The following is a 22,859-nucleotide window of genomic DNA, read 5'->3' on the forward strand; positions in this document are numbered from 1 at the left end:
CTGCTGTTCCCCCCATTGATCTGATGGTTTTTGTGATACCTGAAAAAGCTGGAACTTTCCTGTTGAAACATCTTTTTAATTGCAATAATTGATCCTAATTGCTCTTTGCATTTCCCAATTCCAGAGGCAAGTCTAGATTGAATCCAAGAAAAGGAAAACAATGATGAGATCCAAGCATTGCCCTATTATCTCTATTATTTTTGGTATTTAATGACCTAAGAAAATGACAAAAGCAACTTTAAATTACATTTAGATATATAAACTAATTAAATATATTTAGCTAACACTGAGAAAATAAATCTCAAGCACCATGAAGACAAAAAACAATAAGAGGTGAGTAATTCCAGGGTAATTAAGGACTTTTTTAATGGATGATTTTAATTTTTGGATGAGTTGGAGACCACTGAAAGTTGAACTCATTCTTATTTTCCAACAGGTAATGAGTGATTAGCCCAGATTTGATTAAATTCTGTATTCTGGGAGAACAATTTTATAACTCATTCCATTTTTATTTTAGTTTTTTTTTGCCAGTTTCTTATTTCAGGAGTGGCTGGGAATTTCAGTGGCATTTTCAGAGGATTTTGAATATTAAGTTGCCCAGTGAAAGAATTGTCAGAGATAAAACATGGCAAATTTAAGAAGAAAATGAGATTTCCTCTGGTTCTTAACACTGTGAATAGCCCAGATTTGATTAAATTCTGTATTCTGGGAGAACAATTTTATGACTAATTCAAGTTGGGTTTTTTTTGCCAGTTCCTAATTTCAGGACTGGCTGGAAATTTCAGTGGCATTTTCAGAAGATTTTGACTATTAAGTTGTCGAGATAAAACATGGCAAATTTAAAAAGGAAACAAGAATTCCTGTGTCTCTCAATGCTGTCATTAGCCCAGATTTGATTAAATTCTGGGAGAACAATTTGATAACTCATTCCATTAATTTTTTTTGCCAGTTCCTAATTTCAGGAGTGGCTGGAAATTTCAGTGGCATTTTCAGAAGACTTTGACTATTAAGTTGTCAAGATAAAACACGACAAATTTAAGAAGAAAATGTGGAATTCCTGTGGTTCTCAACACTGTCATTAGCCCAGATTTGATTAAATTCTGTATTCTGGGAGAACAATTTGATAACTCGTTCCATTTTTTTTTTTTTGCCAGTTCCTAATTTCAGGAATGGCTGGAAATTTCAGTGGCATTTTCAGAAGATTTTGAATATTAAGTTGTCAAGATAAAACATGGCAAATTTAAGAAGAAAATGTGGAATTCCTGTAGTTCTCAACACTGTTATTAGCCCAGATTTGATTAAATTCTGGGAGAACAATTTTATAACTCATTCCATTTTTATTTTCATTTTTTTTTTGCCAGTTTCTTATTTCAGGAGTGGCTGGGAATTTCAGTGGCATTTTCAGAGGATTTTGAATATTAAGTTGCCCAGTGAAAGAATTGTCAGAGATAAAACATGGCAAATTTAAGAAGAAAATGAGATTTCCTCTGGTTCTTAACACTGTGAATAGCCCAGATTTGATTAAATTCTGTATTCTGGGAGAACAATTTTATGACTAATTCTGGGTGGTTTTTGCCTAATTTCAGTTCTTAATTTCAGGAGTGGCTGGAAATTTCAGTGACATTTTCAGAAGATTTTGACTATTAAGTTGTTGAGATAAAATACGACAAATTTAAAAAGGAAACAAGAATCCTGTGTCTCTCAATGCTGTCATTAGCCCAGATTTGATTAAATTCTGGGAGAACAATTCAATTTTTATTTTATTTTTTTTCCAGTTCCTAATTTCAGGAGTAGCTGGAAATTTCAGTGGCATTTTCAGAAGATTTTGACTATTAAGCCGTTGAGATAAAACATGACAAATTTAAGAAGAAAATGTGAATTTCTGTGGTTCTCAACACTCTGATTAGCCCAGATTTGATTAAATTCTGGGAGAACAATTTGATAACTCATTCCATTAATTTTTTTTGCCAATTCCTAATTTCAGGAGTGGCTGGAAATTTCAGTGACATTTTCAGAAGATTAAGTTGTCGAGATAAAATACGACAAATTTAATAAGAAAATGTGGAATTCCTGTGGTGATTAGCCCAGATTTGATTAAATTCTGTATTCTGGGAGAACAATTTTATAACTCATTCCATTTTTTTTTTTGCCAGTTCCTAATTTCAGGACTGGCTGGAAATTTCAGTGACATTTTCAGAAGATTTTGACTATTAAGTTGTCGAAATAAAATACGACAAATTTAAGAAGAAAATGTGGAATTCCTGTGGTGATTAGCCCAGATTTGATTAAATTCTGTATTCTGGGAGAACAATTTTATAACTCATTCCATTTTTTTTTTGCCAGTTCCTAATTTCAGGAATGGCAGATTGGTTGGAAATTTCAGTGGCATTTTCAGAAGATTTTGACTATTGAGCTGTCGAGATAAAACATGGCAAATTTAAGAAGGAAACGAGAATTCCTGTGGTTTTGACTATTAAGTTGTTGAGATAAAACATGGCAAATTTAAAAAGGAAACGAGAATTCCTGTGGTTTTTTGACTATTAAGTTGTCAAGATAAAACACGACAAATTTAAAAAGGAAACAAGAATTCCTGTATCTCTCAACGCTGTCAAATCCACACTCCAAACCCACCTGAGCTGACGAACACACACATTCCCCCCCTAAAAACAACTCCAAATAAACAACCAGCTACTTTTTATTCTCTAAGAACACTTCTGAACCGAGGAACTCCTGACGGCGCCGAGGAGGGAGAGGAGAAAAAAGAATTAAAACCACCCGAAAAAAAAGAGTCAAAGAACACAAAGATCAGGAGGAAGAACCTGAGGGAGCTGCAGGGCTCAATTCCCGCTGAGTTTTCTCATGATGGGGCTGTCGGGCTCGGCAGTGGTGAAGATGCTGCCCACCACCACGTGGGTGCCCCACAGGTTGTGCCGGATGACTTTGCAGCAGCCCAGGTCGTCCACGGCGAAACCCAAGTGCCGGTAACGCTCGTCCGTCTCCAGGAGGGGGTTGTTGGTGTAAGGCCCGAAAAACTGAACACAAAAATCCAAATAAACAATTTAAAAAAAGAGATATATTTTTTTTTTTTTTTTTTTTTTTTTTTTTTTTTTAAATTTTATTTTTATTTTATTTAAAATCCTGAAAGCGAAGCTTGAGTTGAGATGTTTGGATCCCGATCTCATCCTTGTGTAAAAAACGAGTTCTGCTCTTTTCAAAATAAACTTTTAAATTTAATAAAAATTAAAAATAGACAATTAGAAGACAGAAGAGCAAACACACCCTCTTCTCTTTCAATTATTGTGTTATATTCAATTTTTTTCCTGTTTTTCCAGTATCCCCAATCATTCCTTAGCTGAGATTTTTATTTGGTGGGTGGTTCCGCTCTGTCTGTTAATGTGGGTTTTTATAAATATTTTTCTCCAAGTTTTTCATTTTGATTAAAAAAAAAAGAACCCAGAAGTTTTTATGTAGGGCCACAAGGTCAGTTTAGATGTCACAAATAAGAAAAAAACAAAAAATTTGGTCTTTTTTTACCATTTAAACCATGTCACAGTCAGAAAATAAATATTCATCACTTTTCTAAATTATATTAATGAAACATAATATGGTAGAATTATTAATGTATTATTCATGTTGTATTCATGTTAATATTTGAGAAAAACCAGCTTTATAATCTGCATTTGGGAGAATCCAAAATTCCCAAAATAAACAGGAATTCCACGGATTTTGAGAATCTAAAAATCCCAAAATAAACAGGAATTCACTTGGAAAGTTTCTGCAGGAATTGAGGGTAGAAACAGCACAGACAAAACAGGAATTAAGGACAGAAACTTCCCAGGAAACAGCAAAAATGAACAATTTAACTGTGCAGGAACTCCCTACAGAAAATCGGTTAAAAGAGAAAAAAATATGATTAAATTGCAAACAAATGTTTAAATTAAATTGGTATTTCAGTTGCAAAAATTGGTGTTTAAATTGCAAACGGGTATTTAAATTAAACTGGTATTTAAGTTGAAAAAATTTGGATTTAAGTTGTAAACAGGTGTTTAAATAAAACTTGTATTTCAGCTGCAAAACTGGTGTTTAAGTTGCAAAAACTGGTATTTAAATTAAGCTGATATTTCAGTTGTAAACTTAAAAAACTTCTCAGGAAACAGCAAAAATGAACAATTTAACTGTGCAGGAACTCCCTACAGAAAATTGGTTAGAAAAATGGGATTAAATGGCAAACAAATGTTTAAATTAAATTGGTATTTTAGTTGCAAAAATTGGTATTTAAGTTGCCAAAACTGGTATTTAAGTTGTAAAAACTGGTATTTAAATTAAACTGATATTAAATTAAATTAAAGAGATTTCAGTTCTTTACCTCAGGAGGAAGTTTCTGATTTAAAAGCCTCTCCTGATCCTTGGCCAGATGTTTGTGCTGGAGGACAAATCCCCATTTCCATCAATCCCTAATTCCTTCAGGGTATGAAATTCTGGGCAGTTTTTCCACCCCTGAATTGTTCTATTGACACAATAAATCTGGTTTTTGCATTGTTTTTTTAAATAAAACCTCACTGAGCCCAGCTTTGCCACCATCCCCCTGAATTGTGAGAGGTTTTTAGCAGAGCTCAGACTAAAATTCATCTTCCAGAGGAACAAAAAGTTCATTTTTTGGGGGGACAAAGGGATTATTAAAAAGTGCAAAAAGGTTTTTTTTTATTAAATCTTCACCTGCACAGGTGTGAGGCTTCCCAAATTACCTGAGGATGGAATAAAATGCCCAAAAGGATTTGAGGAATAAAACGTCTCCAATTCCCTAAAATCCAATTTAATTTCCTGCCAATGCTGTTCCTGCCCTGAGAGTTGACACAGAGTTGAGCTGCTGGTTATAATTTTTAATTTATGAAAGGAAAAAAGTTGAAATTAAGTTAAATTTTAAACTTACTGCCAGTCCTGAGGATGGATCAATGAAATCAGCCCAGTAACCCTCAGAAGAAATTGCATAGCAGATTTCCTTGGCACCATTGATGAACTGAAAAGAAAACAAAAAAACAAAATTAAATTGAGAAAAGAAAGGTTTCAAATGAAGCTTTTACATTAAAAGAATTGTTTCTGACTTGAAGTGTTGTAAATAAAATCTTTTATTTAATTAGAGTTCTAAAAAATTGGATTTTTTTTCTGCAATTAGTGTCCTAGAGCAGGTCAAGGTTCTTAATTTATTAAAATTGGATTTATTCAGGTTTAGTCTCTTAAAGGTTCAAAATAAGGGAAATTTACCTTTTACAACAAAATGAAGGAATTTTACCTTTTAGAGTAAATTCTGTGATAGTTCAAAATGAAGGAATTTTACCTTTTAGAGTAAATTCTGTGATAGTTCAAAGTGAGGGGATTTTACCCTCATTTAATCCAAATTTTACTTTACAGCAAATTCTGTATTAATTCAAAATAAAGGAATTTTACCCTAATTTTACCTTCATTTTACCCAAATTTTACTTTCCAGTAAATTCTGTATTATTTCAAAATGAGGGAATTTTATCCTTTACAGTAAATTCTGTGTTAGTTCAAAATGAGGAAATTTTACTCTAATTTTACCCTAATTTACCTCATTTTACCCAAATTTTACTTTACAGTAAATTCTGTATTAATTCCAAATAAGGGAATTTTACCCTTTACAGTAAATTCTGTATTAATTCAAAATAAAGGAATTTTACCCTAATTTTACCTTCATTTTACCCAAATTTTACTTTTCAGTAAATTCTGTGTTATTTCAAAATAAGGGAAATTTACCCTTTACAGTAAATTCTGTATTAATTCAAAATAAAGGAATTTTACCCTAATTTTACCTTCATTTTACTCAAATTTTACTTTTCAGTAAATTCTGTATTATTTCAAAATAAGGGAAATTTACCCTTTACAGCAAATTCTGTATTAATTCAAAATTATGGAATTTTACCTTTTACACTGAATTCTGTGTTAGTTCAGAATGAGAGAATTTTATTCTAATTTATCTCATTTTTTCCTCATTTTACCCAAATTTCACTTTACAGTAAATTCTGTACTAATTCAAAACAAGAGAATTTTACTTTTTACAACAAATTCTGTGTTAGTTCAGAATGAAGAGCCCACATTTGCATTTTTGGGTATTTCCAGATGAATTTCAGGCATAAATGTGATTTATTTACAGATTAAACTGTGAATTTGGGGATGTTTTTTACAAATAAAAGGTAAAAATATTTTTTTTTTTTTAGGTGCTGAGCAGTGAACAGCTACACTTGGTGGGGAAATGGGAAATAAAGGGAATTTCAGAGCCCTCTAGGGGTAAAAAAAACCTGGATAAAGTTCAGATGAAATAAGAGAAGTGAAATCCAATAAATGAATTAAAAGTATCCATTAAAGTGGGAGAAAAAAAAACCACCAGAGAAATTGGGGATTTTTTTACATTTTTGACCAGTAAAAAAGTGAAATCTTAATTAAATGAGAGGAAAATAAAACCAGCAGTGAAATCTCACAAAATCCATTGGATTAAAGCTGGAAAAAGTGAGAAAATCAAGTACCTTTATTAATCTCTTGTAACATTTTAACAGATTTTTGGCTCAAGAAGAGTTTAAGAATTCTAAGGAGATATTTCATATAAAGGAATTTAAAAAAATAAAGCTGGGGGGAAAAAATTCTCAATTTTTTTAAGAGAAAAAGGTTAATTCTAAAATGTTTTAAAAATATAATGACAGAGCCACAAGTGTCTGTATTAGTTCAAAATGAGGGAATTTTACCTGAATTTTACTCAAATTTTACTTGACAGTAAATTCTGTATTAGTTAAAAATGAGGGAATTTTATCCTTTACAGTAAATTTTGTATTAATTCAAAATAAAGGAAAATTACTTTTTACAGTAAATTCTGTATTAATTCAAAATAAGGGAAATTTATCCTTTACAGCAAATTCTGTGATAATTCAAAAATGAGGGAATTTTACCCTAATTTTATCCTCATTTGACCCAAATTTTACTTTCCAGTAAATTCTGTATTAATTCAAAATAAGGGAAATTTATCCTTTAACAATAAATTCTGTGTTAGTTCAAAATAAAGGAATTTTACCCAAATTTTATCCTCATTTACCTCATTTTATCCTCATTTTACACAAATTTTACTTTACAGTAAATTCTGTATTAGTTCAAAATGAGGGAATTTTACCCTAATTTTATCCTCATTTACCTCATTTTATCCTAATTTAACCCAAATTTTATTTTATAGTAAATTCTGTATTAGTTTCAAAATGAGAGAATTTTACCCTCATTTTACCCTCATTTAATCTTCATTTTACCCAAATTTTACTTTACAGTAAACTCTGTGTTAGTTCAAAATAAGGGAATTTTACCCTTTACAATAAATTTTGTATTACTTCAAAATTAAGGAATTTTACCCTAATTTTATCCTCATTTAACCCAAATTTCACTTCATAGTAAATTCTGTATTAGTTCAAAATGATGGAATTTTACCATTTACAGCAAATTCTGTGTTAGTTCAAAATGAGGGAATTTTATCCTAATTTTATCCTCATTTACCTCATTTTATCCTAATTTAACCCAAATTTTATTTTATAGTAAATTCTGTATTACTTCAAAATAAGGGAATTTTACCTTTTACAGCAAATTCTGTATTAATTCAAAATAAGGGAAATTTATCCTTTAACAGTAAATTCTGTATTTGATCAAAATGAGGAAATTTTACTCTTTACAATAAAATCTGTATTAGATCAAAATGAAGGAATTTTACCCTCATTTACCTCATTTTACCCAAATTTTACTTTACAGTAAATTCTGCATTAGTTCAAAATGAGGGAATTTTACCCTCAATTTTATACAAATTTTACTTTACAATAAATTCTGCATTAGTTCTAAAATGAGATAATTTTACCCTCATTTACCTTATTTAACCCAAATTTTACTTTACAATAAATTCCGCATTAATCCAAAAATAAGAAAATTTTACCTTCGTTTCACCCAAATTTTACTTCACGAAAATTTTTTCCAAATTTGACTTTTTTCAAACCTTCAGGGAGAAGATGCTGAAAACTCACATTTTCTAAGAGCATCTCCCTCTCCTCCTCCACCTCCTGGCTCCACACGGTCATGTCGTGTTTGGTTTTTTGGGTGACGGTGAGCACAGTCAGGCGTTTGGAATTCACCTCCGGGAACAGCGACTCGAAATCTGGGAAATGGGAAATAACAAAGTCAATCCTGCTTTTACATGGGAGTATTTTCATGTAAAACACAGGAGAATTTCAGGCAGATTTGCCTTTTTAAATCGGATTTATTGCCTTTTAATTTTAGTCGTTTCTTTCCTGAATAAATTAAAAGACAAATTGAAGTTTTGTGATTCCTGTTTGTTGTTTCTTTAAAAATTCTAAAGGATCTGATCAATATTTCAGGCAGATTTCCCTTTTAAAATTGTTTTTATTCCCATTAAAATTGTCATTTGCTTTCTGAGTAAATTGAAACACAAACTGAAGTTTTGTGATTCTCATTTTTTGTTTTCCTTAAAAACTCCAAAGGATTTGATCAACATTTCAGGCACATTTCCCTTTTAAACTGGTTTTAATCCCATTTAATTTTAGTAATTTCCTTCCTGAACAACTTAAAACACAAATTGAAATTTTGTGATTCTCATTTGTTGTTTTCCTTAAAAATTCCAAAGGATTTGATCAACATTTCAGGCACATTTCCCTTTTAAACTGGTTTTAATCCCATTTAATTTCAGTCATTTCTTCCTTGAATAAATTAAAACCACAAACTGAAGTTTTGTGATTCCCGTTTGTTGTTTTCTTTAAAAATTCCAAAGGATTGATCAACATTTCAGGCAGATTTCCCTTTTAAAATTTATTTTATTCCCATTAAATTTGTCATTTCCTCCCTGAATAAATTAAAACACAAATTGAAGTTTTGTGATTCCTGTTTGTTGTTTTATTTAAAAATTCTAAAGGATTTGATCAACATTTCAGGCACATTTCCCTTTTAAACTGGTTTTAATCCCATTTAATTTTAGTAATTTCCTTCCTGAACAACTTAAAACACAAATTGAAATTTTGTGATTCTCATTTTTTGTTTTCCTTAAAAACTCCAAAGGATCTGATCAACATTTCAGGCAGATTTCCCTTTTAAACTGGTTTTAATCCCATTTAATTTCAGTCATTTCTTCCTTGAATAAATTAAAACCACAAACTGAAGTTTTGTGATTCCCGTTTGTTGTTTTCTTTAAAAATTCCAAAGGATTTGATCAACATTTCAGGCAGATTTCCCTTTTAAATTTTGTTTTATTCCCATTTCTTTCCAGTCATTTCTTTCCTGAATAAATTAAAACCACAAATTGAAGTTTTGTGATTTCCATTCGTCATTCAGCAATTCCAAAGGATTTGACAACTGGATTTTGGATGGGGAATTAAATCCAGAATTCCCCTAAACTGGCACTAAAACAACAACTAAAAATGACATTTGAAATTAAATGTTAAATTTCCAACAGCAAATTTAGTTTCCATTCTAAAAAAACCCGATTTTTGTGATTATTTTTCTGAATTCCCCTTTTTTACACCACATTTTGTGCTGTCAATGGCAGAGCATTTCCTGCACTGCTTTTACATTTGAAAAGTTGGGATTTTCTTGGCCAGAAATAAAATAAAATAGAATAAAATAAAATAAAATAAATAAAATAAAATAGAATAAATAAAATAAAATAGAATAAAATAAAATAGAATAAATAAAATAAAATAGAATAAAATAAAATAAAATAAAATAAAATAAAATAAAATAAAATAAAATAAAAGTGAACCTTTTCTCAGCAGCTCAGGACAGGCTTGCACTGCACATTCCACTTTGGCATTTTCAAAGTAAGTCTCAGCATTGTTGATTTGCTGCTTCTGAGGAGCATCAGAACCCTAAAAAAACCACAAAAAAAATCCAAATTTCCTCAGTTAAAATCCAACAGGAATAACTTTGGATATCAAAATAGGGTTTAGTGATCAACTGCACTTGAGCAGTTTCAGGTGATTTGCAATGGGACTTCACAGTTTTTATATTAAATATTAAAATAATAATAATATTAAATATACTAAAAGCTATTAAAAGTTATAAGAAGATATTAAAATATATTAAAATATATTTTGGTGTTACTTAGATCCACACAATTTTACCTTTTACAGTAAATTCTGTGTTAGTTCAAAATGAGGGAATTTTACCCTTTACAATAAATTCTGGATTAGCTCAAAATGAGGGAATTTTACACTCATTTTACCCAAATTTTACTTTACAAAACTTTTTACAAATTATTATAAATATATATATATTTATAAAATAAATATGTATTTTTGTATATTTATTTATAATATAAACATATATTACAAATACTTTATAAAATAATTGTATTTTACAAAAATATCAAAGTTTTATGTTTTATTGGGACTGTATTATGTTAAAGCAGAAAAAATACAAATACAGAAATATTACAGCATATTATATAAATGCAGAATATAATATATAAAAAATATATTATATATATTTTTGTAAATTCTGATCCTTTGTAAATCCTGATCCATTCAATAAAATCCTGAAGGAAAATTCAATTTTATTCTGTAAAATTCAATTTTACTCTGATTCTGATTCCTCTCCTTGTGGAGTTGGAAGATTATTGTGTGAATTTCGTGGATTTTAGAATTAAACATTACCCAAACTTTGCAAATCCTGATCCATTCAATAAAATTCTGAGGGAAAATTCAATTTTACTGAATCTTAAGCCACTCCTTGTGAAGTTGGAAGATTCTTGTGTGAATTCCATGGGATTTTAGAACTAAACATTGCCCAAACTTTGTAAATCTTGATCCATTCAATAAAATCCTGAGGGAAAATTTCATTTTATTCTGAATCCTCTTTTTGTGAGGCTGAGGGATTCCTGTGTGAATTTTGTGCGTTTTTAAAACTAAACTTTACCCAAACTTTGCAAATCCTGATCCATTGAATAAAATCCTGAAGGAAAATTCAACTTTACTCTGAATGTGAATCCTCTCCTTGTGAGATTAAGGGATTCCTGTGTGAATTTTGTGGGTTTTAGAATTAAATATTACCCAAAGCTTTTAAATCCTGACCCACACAATAAAATCCTGAAGGAAAATTCAATTTTACTCTGAATGTGAATCCTCTCCTTGTGAAGTTGGGAGATTCCTGTGTGAATTCCATGGGATTTTAGAACTAAACATTGCCCAAACTTTGTAAATCTTGATCCATTCAATAAAATCCTGAGGGAAAATTCCATTTTATTCTGAATCCTCTTTTTGTGAGGTTGAGGGATTCCTGTGTGAATCCTTTACGAACTAAACATTGCCCAAACCTTGTAAATCCAAATCCAATCAATAAAATCCTGAAGGAAAATTCTGATTTATTCAATAAAATGTGATGAGACTTTGCAATCAGCAAGTTGGAGACTGAAATTTTCTCATTAATCACTCCTAAAATGCTGCCTGAAATCTTTTCTCCTAAAAAACTCCACAACTGTGTCACCTTTTTCTCAACCCAACCAACTCCAGATTTGCAGAAAAATCCTTTTCCAGCCCCAAAAGGGCTCAATTCTCCTTTTCCCCCCAGGCAGGAGGGGTTTGTCCTCACCTGGAATTCATTGATATATTGTGCCATGACAAACTCGTGCCTCTCACTGGCTGAGGGCTCTGCTAAAATGTCAGGGAGGCTTTTGGAAGTTTGGGATTGTTTTTGGGAAGCTGTGCCATGGAGGTGGCAGTCGAAGCCAATGTTCCCAGGCAGTTGGAATCTTTGATCCTGGGGACCGAAAGGTCCCATCGCCTCGTCCGGCCACACCGTCCTGGGACCTGGAAAGGGTTATGGCAGGAAATATCAAAAAAACATTAAAAAAAAAGGAGGAAAATGTGAGGGAAAATGGCTCTCTCATGGGAGGAAAGCAGGAAAGCCCAAGGGAAAACTCAAAGGAAAAACCCAAAGGAAAACCCAAGGGAAAATCCTTCTCCCACATGAGGAAAATAGGAAAACCCAAAGGAAAATCCCTCTTCCACACAAGGAAAGCAGGAAAACGCAAAGGAAAACCCAGGGGAAAATCCTTCTGCCACACAAGGAAAAGAGGAAAACCCAAGGGAAAGCCCCAAGGAAAACCCCTCTCCCACAGGGAAAAGCAACTAAACCCAAGGGAAAACTCAAGGGAAAATCCCTCTCCCACACAAGGGAAAGCTGGAAAATCCCAGGGAAAACTCCTCTCTCACATGAGGAAAGCAGCAAAACCCAAGGAAAACCCAAAGGAAAGCCCAAGGGAAAATCCCTCTCCCACATGAGGAAAACCCAAGGGAAAACCCAAGGGAAAACCCTTCTCCCATACGAGGAAAGCAGGAAAACCCAAGGGAAAATCCCTCTCCCACAGGAGAAAAGTAGGAAAACCCAAGGGAAAATCCTTCTCCCACACGAAGCAAGCAGGAAAACCCAAGGGAAAACTCAAAGGAAAATCTCTCTCCCACACAAGGAAAAGAGGAAAACCCAAGAGAAACCCCAAGGGAAAACCCTCTCCCACATGAGGAAAACAGGAAAACCCAAAGGAAAACCCAAAGAAAAACTGAAAGGAGAACACCAAGGGAAAACCCCAAAGGGAAAACCCAAAGGAAAACCTAAAAGAAAACCTAAAAGACAACCCAAAGGGACACCCCAAGGGACACCCCACGAGGAAACCCTCTCCCACACAAAGAAAAGAGGAAAACCCCAAGGGAAACTCCAAGAGACAAACCTCTCCCACACAAGGAAAAGAGGAAAACTCAAAAAAAACCCCAAGGGAAAACTCCAAGAGAAAAACCCAAGGAAAAATCCAAGGGGAAAATCCAAGGGGAAAACCCCAAGGGGAAAACCCCAAGGGGAAAATCCTCTCCCACATGAGGAAAACAGGAAAACCCAAAGGAAAACTGAAAGGAGAATCCCAAGGGAAAACCCCAAAGGGAAAACCCAAAGTAAAACCTAAAAGAAAACCCAAAGGGAAAACCAAAGGGAAAATCCCTCTCCCACACAAGGAAAAGAGGAAAACCCAAAGGGAAACCCAAGGGAAAAACCCAAAAGGAAACCCAAGTGAAAATCCAAAGGGAAACCCAAAGGGAAAACCTAAAAGGGAAACCCCAAAGGGAAAAACCCAAAGGGAAAAACCCCAAAGGGAAAACCCAAGTGAAAATCCAAAGGGAAAACCCAAGTGAAAAACCCAAGGGGAAAATCCAAGGGGAAAACCCCAAAGGGAAAACCCAAAAGGGAAAAACCCAAAAGGGAAAAACCCAGGGAAAATCCAAAGAGAAAACCCAAGGGAAAAATCCAAGGGAAAAATCCAAGGGAAAACCCAAAAGGAAAATCCAAAGGGAAAAACCCCAAAGGGAAAAACCCCAAAGGGAAAAACCCCAAAGGGAAAAACCCATGAGAAAACCCTCTTGCACACAAAGAAAAGAGGAAAACCCCAAGGAAAACCCCCAAAGGAAAATCCAAAAGGAAAATCCAAAGGGAAAAACCCTCTCCCACCCCAGGATTTAACAAGACCCACCGCCACCCCCCAAACCAAAAACCCCACTCCCAAACTGAGATTTTATGGTAAAAAATCTGGTTTTTTTTCTTTTTTTTCCTCACATAAATCAGGAGGAGCAGCAGCCACATGGGGCTCATCAGACCCCGAGGATCCAGCAGTGGAAAAAGCTTTGGGATTCCCAATCCTCTTGACTAAGGAATAAAAGCCTGGCAGGTAAGTGACCAATCTGGCTCTGCTACAGAGCACCTGAGGAGAGAGAAAAATAATTAAAATTATTATTTATTTTATAAAGAATATTATAAACACAGCTTTGAGAGTCACAGGAAAAATCTTGCCTCGATAACTGTATTAAAATTTGAATTATGAGCAGCTGGAGCGTCATTTTAGAGAAGGATTTGAGGGTTGTTTTTATATTTTGTTGGTCCAAGGAAAGGAAAAAAAAAACCTTAAAAATAGTGGTAATTTAAATTTTTTTTAAATTTTAATTTTTTAATTTTTTGATTAGCATTTTTAGTGGCCATTTAAAAATTAAAATAAAAATTAAAAATTGCTTTTACTTTACTTCTAGTGGTAATTATTTTACTCTTTACTTTTAGTGGTAATTATTTTACTGTTTACTCTGCTTTTAGTGGTAATTAAATTTAGCAAATTTTAATTATTATTAAATTTTATTTTAGTAATAGGTAATTAAAATTTTAGTAAAATTTTACTTTTTACTTTATTTTTCATGGTAATTAAAAAAATTAAAATCTAAAATGAATTTGCTTTTACTTTACTTTTAGTGGTAATTATTTTACTTTTTATTTTACTTTCAGTGGCAATTAAAGTGGTAATTAATTTCAGTAAATTTGAATTATTATTAAAATTTTATTTTAGCAATAGGTAATTAAAATTTTAGTAAAATTTTACATTTACTTGATTTTTAGTGGTAATTAAAATTTTAAAATCAAAATAAAAATTGGTTTTACTTTACTTTTAGTGGTGATTATTTTACTTTTTGCTTTACTTTTAGTGGTAATTAAAGTGGTAATTAATTTTAGTGATTAAAGTGGTAATTAATTTTAGTAATTTTTAGTTATTATTCAATTTTATTAATAGGTAATTAAAATTTTAGTAAAAATTTACTTTTTACTTGATTTTTAGTGGTAATTAAAAATTTAAAATCAAAATAACAATTGCTTTGGTTTTACTTTTAGTGGTAATTAATTTAGTATATTAGTATAAATTATTTAACTTTTTACTTTACTTTTAGTAGTAATTATTTTACTTTTTGCTTTACTTTTGATGGTAATTAAAGTGGTAATTAATTTTAGTGGTAATGAAAATTTTAGTAAAATTTTACTTTTTTACTTGACTTTTAGTGGCAATTAAAGTGGTAATTAATTTTAGTAATTAAATTGGCAATTAATTTCAGTGGCAATTAAAATTTTAGTAAAATTTTACTTTTCACTTGATTTTTAGTGGTAATTAAGGGCTTCTCACGTGAAGAAAAAGCCCTGAAAATTAAGTTATATATATAATTTATATATACATATAATTAAATATAAACATATATATTATTTAATTATATATATATATAAATAAAAATAAATAAAATATTTAAAAAAATATTTTAAAATATAACTAAATAAAAATTCAGAAGTAATTTACCTAAAAGAAAAAAAAAAAAAAAGGAGAATAAATGGTGCTGTTTGGCTTTAATATCAAAATTTAATATAAAAAATTAATCTAAAAACTGAATTTAAAGTAGCAGCTCCTGAAAGTTTCTCATCCAGCACCTCTGTGTAAAAATAAAATAATTTTTACACCAAATTATAAAATATTTAAAGATACATTTAATTTATTACTTCAATCAATTATTTCCAGTTCAAACCTGGAGTTTTCTCGTTGTAAAAACAGCTTTAAAAATTCCTGGAACAACAAAAAAAATCTGTTCCCACTCAAATATTTCTTTTCCTTATTATGTAAAATCACAATTGAGATGAATTTCTTTTATAAACAGATGTAAATAATTAGAAATGAGGTGTAATTAGCAGAAAAGTGCATTTTTTTCCTTATTATCAGCCTCATTTAACACTAATTAAAGCTCACTCAGGCAAATATTTCCACATCTGGTGCTGCACAAGAAATGAAGGAATTATTTATGGGCCAAAAATTAAAAAAAAAAAAAAAAATTAAAAAAATAAAAATAATAAAATAAAAATAATAAATAAATAAAATAAATAAATATAAAAATAATAAAAATAAAATAATAAAAATAAAAGGTGTTTAAATTTGAATGTTCCAAAAAGATGGAATTGCTTTGGAGATGAGGCCAGGAAAAGAAACAGGAAAAAAAAATTAGATTTAATCCTCTGTGATATTATTCCTGGAATAAATTGAATTGTTTTGTGGCTGAGACCAGAATAAAAGGAAAAATAAGGAAAAAAAATTGATTTAATCCTCAATTATATTATTGCTGGGATATTATCCTGAAGGAAAATTCAATTTTATTCTGTAAAATTTCATTTTATTCTGAATTTGAATCCTCTCCTTCTGAGGTTGGGGGATTCCTGTGTGAATTCCAGGAGTTTTATTCTGGGATAAATCAGATTAATGTTCCAGAAATACAGAATTTCTCTGTGTTTGAGGCCAGGAAAAGAGAAAAAAAATTTGGATTTAATTCTCAGTGATATTATTCCTGGGATATTCCTGAGATAAATGGAATTGTTTTGTGGCTGAGACCAGGATAAGAGGAAAAGAAACAGAAAGAAACAGAAAAAAATTGGATTTAATGCCCCATAAATTAATAAATTTATAAATATTATTCCTGGGATAAATGGAATTGTTTCGTGGCTGAGACCAGGATAAGAGGAAAAACACAGGAAAAAATTGGATTTAATCCTCAGTGATATTATTGCTGGGATTTTCCTGGGATAAATGGAATTGTTTTGGGGCTGAAGCCAGGAAAAGAGGAAAAATAGGGAAAAAAAAGTGGATTTAATTTTTAGTGATATTATTCCTGGGATAAATGGAATTGTTTTGTGGCTGAGACCAGGAAAAGAGGAGAAATAGGGAAAAAATGGATTTAATTCTTAGTGACATTATTCCTGGGATAAATGGAATTGTTTTGTGACTGAAGCCAGGAAAAGAGGAAAAATAGGGAAAAAAAGTGGATTTAATTTTTAGTGATATTATTCCTGGGATAAATGGAATTGTTGTGTGGCTGAGACCAGGATAAGATGAAAAATAAGAAAAAAAATGTATTTAATCCTCAGTGATATTATTCCTGAAATATTCGAGCTGAAGGAGGGTCTGGATTTGGGAATTTCAGGAATAAATTCTTCCCTGTGACGGTGCTGAGGTCAATCCCTGAGATAATGGAAAGTCTTCCTTCCCACGGCAAGGTGTTGGAATTAAATTTATTTTTTTTAAGTCTTTTCCCACCCAAACGTGTTTATAACTCTATTTAATCCTCAGCTCGGCCGTGCCCGGGATTTCCAGCCGCTCACTCACATTGGCCATGGCAGACGCTGCTCTCCCCTCGCTGACACGCCCCGAGCCCCTGCAAAAGAGAAGAGAAGAGGGGAGACAACAGAAAAAGAACAAGAAAAAGGAAGAAAAAAAGGAAAATAAAGCGCTGGGCTCCCCAACTCCGATGATTCCTCACACTCCACCCGCCCCAAACCGCCTTCCCCGCGCCTCAGGAGCGGCGCTGCCGGGGACAGCAGGACGGGAAAGGAGAAGAAAGAAGCAGGAAAAGAAGAAAAGAAGTAGGAAAAGAGGAAAAGCAAAAGGAAAAGAGGAAAAGCAAAAGGAACTCCCGGCCCCTCTCACCTCTTCCTGCAAAATGGCGGCGCCCACCCGCCCTCACCACGCCCTCACCGCGCGCCTCCCAGGCTGAACCAATCGATGCGCCGACGCCTCGATGGGCGCGGCGCGGAACGGGGCGGAATCTGCCCGCTCGGCGTTCTGTTGCTCACGGCTGCGGGAGGGGAGGCCGTGAGGGGAAGCGGCGATGGCGGCGGGGCCGGGGAGGTTCCCGAGGGATCGGCGGGGTTGGGATCGGTCCTGGCGGGGCTGGGATCGGTCCTGGCGGGGCTTGAATCGGTCCTGGCGGGGCTGGCGGGTCCCCTCGGCGCTGCCGAGCCGCTGTTGCCCCGTGTGAGGGGCCCCCGTGTGGGGCAGTACCCGCGGCGGCCGCCAGGGGGCGCTCACGGAGCGTCCTCAGCCCCATCCCCGTCATTCCCATAAAGGGGAGAAAAAAGGGGAAAATTGGGAGAAAAAAAGGGGAAAAAAGAGGTTTTATTGAAGGGAATTGAAAGGGTGAGGAGTGTTTCCTCTAAGGAAAAGGGCAAAGCTTTGGGTTTGCTGGGAATGGGGAGAATCAGCGGCGATTCTGCCCTAAAACTTCAGGGCAGGACTTCAAATAACTTATACAAAATAATAGTAAAAATATTAAAAACTTTCTTCAGTGGCTTCCCTCCCTCATTTTTTTTTTTTTTAATGGTAAAGCACTGTCCAGGCTCCCCAAGGAATGGTCACAATCCCAAAGATTAAAGTTTTTTCTCTTTTTTTTTGCCATTTCTTTGCTGTCTGTTCCAGCTGTTGGTTAAGGAAAAGGAATTTTAACCTCTCTCAAATAAAAGTTTGGGCGTTCCCATCCCTCAGTGACTCTGCTCAAAGCCTTGAATTTATTTTCCTTCCAAAGCAGAGGTTTCTGGACCTTTATTTTGCTTTGCCACTGGTTTATTAACAGAAATTTATTAACACAAACCACTTCCAGAGGTTCAAAATCAGAGCAAGACATTGGGTTTGTGTCCATGGTAATAAAAACTCAGCTTTACAATGTCCTTAGTGCATTTTAATAAAGGTTTGGCTTTATTTTATTTGAGGAAATTTTATATTTATTTATAAGAGGAAATTGTGATATCCATTCCTAAACAATGTGAAGTATTAAGTAGCAAAATGTTGCAATTTTGATTTTTGCTCACTCTTTGGATGCCACTCAACCCTTTTATTAATTCAATGTTAACACACTTAATTCTCCTTTTGCTTTGGAATGAAATATTCATGTGGAATGTCTGAACTTCAGTTAAAAAAAAAACCAGATGAGAAATCAGAGAAATTCAGCTTTAACTCTTTACAGAATGTGATTTATTTTGTCCTCTAATAGGAAACACTCTGGATTAAATCCAGCCTCTATTGATTTATCCTTAGGCAATCCCAATTTATCTGCTCTCCACATCCTCCAATCAATCCCTGAGTTTTCTCAGCCCCTGAAATTTGTGGCCTGAATTAATAAAAAAAATTCATTTCAATAAAATCCCCATTCAAAGGAGACGGCGAAAATCAAAACGATCCAATTACGGATTTATCAAATATTAATGAGGGAAAAAAAATATAAAATCTTCCAGGTCTTTGGGATGCCAACATCCTTCTCCCCTGGTGTCAGGAAAGTAATTAGCAGCTGCCTTTGATTAAATTCTTCCCTGGGAAATTGCTGCAGTTGGTTTGAGGCAGAAATTCACACGACACGATTCCTAATTCTTCATTTGAAAAAAGGAGAAATTTGGAGAAATCCACCTGGGTTCAGTTCAGGGAAATTCCTCCGTGCCCAAAACCTGCAGAGCAGTTCTGGAGGTGGAATTTGAACTTCATAACCAGATTTTCCTGCTCTTTTTCCTCAGGGATCTCCAGCCTGGAAAAGACGTGGAGCTGTTGGAGAGTCCAGAGGGGATGATCAGAGGGAAAAGCTGAGAGAATTGGGATTTTCCAGCCTGGAGAGACATTCCAGGGCCTGAAGGGGCTCCAGGAGAGCTGCAGAGGGATTTGGGACAAGGGCTGGAGGGACAGGACACAGGGAATGGTGCTCTGGCAGCAGAGTTGGGAAGGGTGGGGACCTGTCCCAAAAAAACCCCACCAGTTTTGGGACTTTGAGACTTTTGGGTTTGACCTGGTTATGGTGTTGACATTCCAGGAGAGCTGGAGAGGGATTTGGGACAAAGGATGGAAGGACAGGACACAGAGAATGGTTTCCCCAGAGGGCAGGGCTGGCTGGGACATTGGGAATTGGAAATTCCTGCCTGGGCTGCAATTCCCAGATTTGCTGTGGCTGCCCCTGGATCCCTGGGAGTGTCCAAAGCCAGGATGGATCACCCTGGGATGGTGGGAGGTGTCCCTGCCCATGGAATGGGTGGATTTTGATGAGCTTTAAGCTCCTTTTCAACCCAAAGCATTCCATGATTCCACAATTCTCTCTTTCTTTGGGTCCCTGCTTTTCTCTTGGCACCTTGAGCAGCTGCAGCACAGGGAAAAGCCTCAGGAATTTTGGAACTTTCTGCCTGAAAACTGAACTCCAAACCTCATCTGGGATTCTCCTTCCATGCCCAGACTCACTGAATTCCTTGCTCTAGAAACAGAGCAGCCAGAAACCAAAAAAATAATAAAATATAAAAGAATAAAATATACCAAAAATAACAAAAAGGATGCTTTGACGAGCAAAGCAAAAAATAATCAAATATAAAATAATAAAAGATACCAAAAATAATAAAAAGGGTGCCCAAGACAAGCAAAAAGTGAATTTTCAGCTGTTTCCTCTCTGCTCTTCCATGAACCCAGAGAAGCTGTGCAAATTCCAGCCTTGGAATCTTCAAATTCTGGGATGAGATCCTGAAATTGGACATCCTTCATGTGGGTATTTGCTGCTTTTATTCCCACTTCCACCCTGGGAATCACCTGGAATTTTCCCTGGTGGCTTTTCCCTTTGCACACAGAAAATGCTGCTTTTTAAGCAGTGATAAAAAACCCCCGAGATATTCTTCATTCCCATTGTCCATTTATCTCTGCAATAATGATGGATCGTGCCTGGTGCTCCCAATTTTCCTAATGGCGCCCATTAAACTTCATTAGGAGTGTGTTAAACTCGAGTTCAAATCGTTGGCATTGATTTTTTCTTTTTTTTTTTTTTTTTTTTTTTTGCATCTCTAAAACCCTCTGGCAGCAGCAGGAGTTGAGCATTCCCGGCGTTCCAGCCACATTCCCTGCGGTTCAGGAGGGCAGGGATGGGGATTGGGATCTCAGCCTGTGGTCCAGGGGGTATTTGGGATCACCCCACAGAGCAGACACTTCTCAGCCAGGGAATTTTAAACTTCCAAATTCCAGCTCAGCTTTTTTTTTCTTTTTTTCTCTTTTCTTCATTTTTTTTTTTTTCTCTTCTTTTTTTTTCTCAGTTTTTTTTCTTTTATTCTCTTCTCTTTTTTTCTTTTCTTTTACTTCTCTTCTCCTTTCCTTTCCTTTCCTTTCCTTTCCTTTCCTTTCCTTTCCTTTCCTTTCCTTTCCTTTCCTTTCCTTTCCTTTCCTTTCCTTTCCTTTCCTTTCCTTTCCTTTCCTTTCCTTTCCTTTCCTTTCCTTTCCTTTCCTTTCCTTCCCTTTCCTTCCCTTCCCTTCCCTTCCCTTCCCTTCCCTTCCCTTCCCTTCCCTTCCCTTCCCTTCCCTTCCCTTCCCTTCCCTTCCCTTCCCTTCCCTTCCCTTCCCTTCCCTTCCCTTCCCTTCCCTTCCCTTCCCTTCCCTTCCCTTCCCTTCCCTTCCCTTCCCTTCCCTTCCCTTCCCTTCCCTTCCCTTCCCTTCCCTTCCCTTCCCTTCCCTTCCCTTCCCTTCCCTTCCCTTCCCTTCCCTTCCCTTTTTTTTTTTTTTTTTTTTTAATCCATTCCATTCCCTGTATTTATTTTTCCTCACCCCCTTCCCTTGACCTGCTAAACCTCGGGAAGGAGGAATGTCTGTTCCTGAGTGCCAGGGAAACGGGGATGGAGGAGAAAGGAGAAAAGGTTTTAACTCTGCTCTTTTTTTTCCTCCACAAAATAAACATCCTCTGGCTATAGGAAGAGTAAACTTCCTCTGGAAATGGATGTGTTTATATGAGCAATCCCTTTCTTCTGGCATTTCCAGAGATTTGCTGGCCACCACTGGGGAAAAGAGGCTTTTAAGGCAGCGGTGCAATTACACCAGATAAGTCCTTGCATGATTTGTTTTCTTTTTGGGAAGCCATTCCCTCCTGGATGGATTGCTGTGAACCTGGAAGGGATTTCCTCCTTTATCTCAGAGCCTCGGGAATGTCCATCCCCATGGGCAGGGCAGGAAAAGGCCTTTCCCCAGGAAAGTGCTTGGCTTTGACTCTGCTTTACTGGGGCTTTACTGGGAATCCTTCACCCTGGATCTGTAATATCTCTAATCCTTCACCCTGTATCTGTAACCTCCCAGTTTGCATTTTTTTACCAAAGAGAGAATTTTATCCACCTTCCTAAACTGGGATGTGCCATTTCCAGGGACATTTTCCATTCCAATGTGAGCCCTAAAGCAGGATTATCCAAATGGATCTGAGCTTGGGGCAGACATTAATTCACCTCAGTTTGGTTTAACACAGAGAATTCAAGCTTTAAAAGCTTTATAATTTGCATTTTTAGGGATTAAACTGGAATATTTTTTTTTTTCCTGGGAAGTGTGAGCTGCTCCTCCTTGCTCACATGGGGTGATTCTGTCATGAGGAGATTCCAAATTAATTTTTCTCCCCTCCAGCAGCACCTCAGGGATGCTGCCACATCCAACACAACCTGATCCCACTGATCCCACTGCAAATTTATGGGAATTTATGGAATTTAGATATCAAGAATTTAGTCCTGAGGCTGTCAGCAAAGCTGGAGGCCAGAAATAACCTGGATTAAATTTATTGTGACCTGAATTTGGTCCAAACTGAAGCTGAACTTGGAAAAGGACTGGTTTGTATGAGGATTGCATTTTCCCAACTCTTGGATGGAGACATCCAGAAGGAGCAGGAGTTTGTGGAGCTTTGCTGGTGGCAAAAACACCAAGTTCAGCAGCCTGGAATGCTCCAGCTCCTGGTGCTCATCTGCTCTGGAATGTTCTGGAATTCCAGGCTCTGGGTGCCAGGTGAGGAGGCAGATTCCCCTCAGAACTGCATCAAAACCACCTTTTTATTATGAGCTGCTTCTATTTTAATCCATCTTTATCCATCTGGGAAGTGTTAGAAAAAAAATCCAAGGAGGCAGAATTCCTGTTGGAATGCCTAATGGGCTACTTATTCCACCAGAATTCCTCATTTATTGGTGGTTTTTATTTTAAATAAATGGTATTTTTTACCCCTCACGGATGGGAAACGTGTTCTCACAAAGAGCTCTATGGCATCGTGTGCTGCCTGTGAGTTATGAGGCTGTTCCTGTCTTGGCAGGGAATGAAAGAGCCCCAACATCTGGCAGAATGTGAAAGCAGAAATCACTGAGCTTCCCACTCAGAGGGGCTGGGATGGCTGATGGATGTCGTGATAAAA

General features: G+C 35.1%; 1 protein-coding gene across 2 annotated transcripts; it reads right to left on the reverse strand.

The window, feature by feature from the left end:
- Nucleotides 1–17: 17 nt before the first annotated feature.
- On the reverse strand, nucleotides 18–17,214 carry MMADHC (metabolism of cobalamin associated D). Of its 2 annotated transcripts, XM_083865263.1 has the most exons (8): nucleotides 17,033–17,214; nucleotides 13,639–13,783; nucleotides 11,632–11,849; nucleotides 9,806–9,911; nucleotides 8,061–8,191; nucleotides 4,931–5,017; nucleotides 2,820–3,032; nucleotides 18–132 (listed from the first exon to the last, which is right to left on the reverse strand). In XM_083865263.1, the coding sequence occupies exons 1-7, from the start codon at nucleotides 17,039–17,041 to the stop codon at nucleotides 2,838–2,840; spliced, it is 891 nt and encodes a 296-aa protein (XP_083721389.1). In that variant the 5' UTR covers nucleotides 17,042–17,214; the 3' UTR covers nucleotides 18–132; nucleotides 2,820–2,837. The 2 variants fall into 2 exon arrangements, with proteins under 2 accessions (XP_083721389.1, XP_083721388.1); XM_083865262.1 differs by lacking the exon at nucleotides 18–132 and having other exon boundaries at nucleotides 2,678–3,032.
- Between the last annotated feature and the right edge of the window lie 5,645 nt (nucleotides 17,215–22,859).

This window comes from Zosterops lateralis, assembly GCF_965231275.1.
Source record: "Zosterops lateralis genome assembly, chromosome: 7".
In the NCBI taxonomy this organism is placed as follows: Eukaryota; Metazoa; Chordata; class Aves; order Passeriformes; family Zosteropidae; genus Zosterops; species Zosterops lateralis.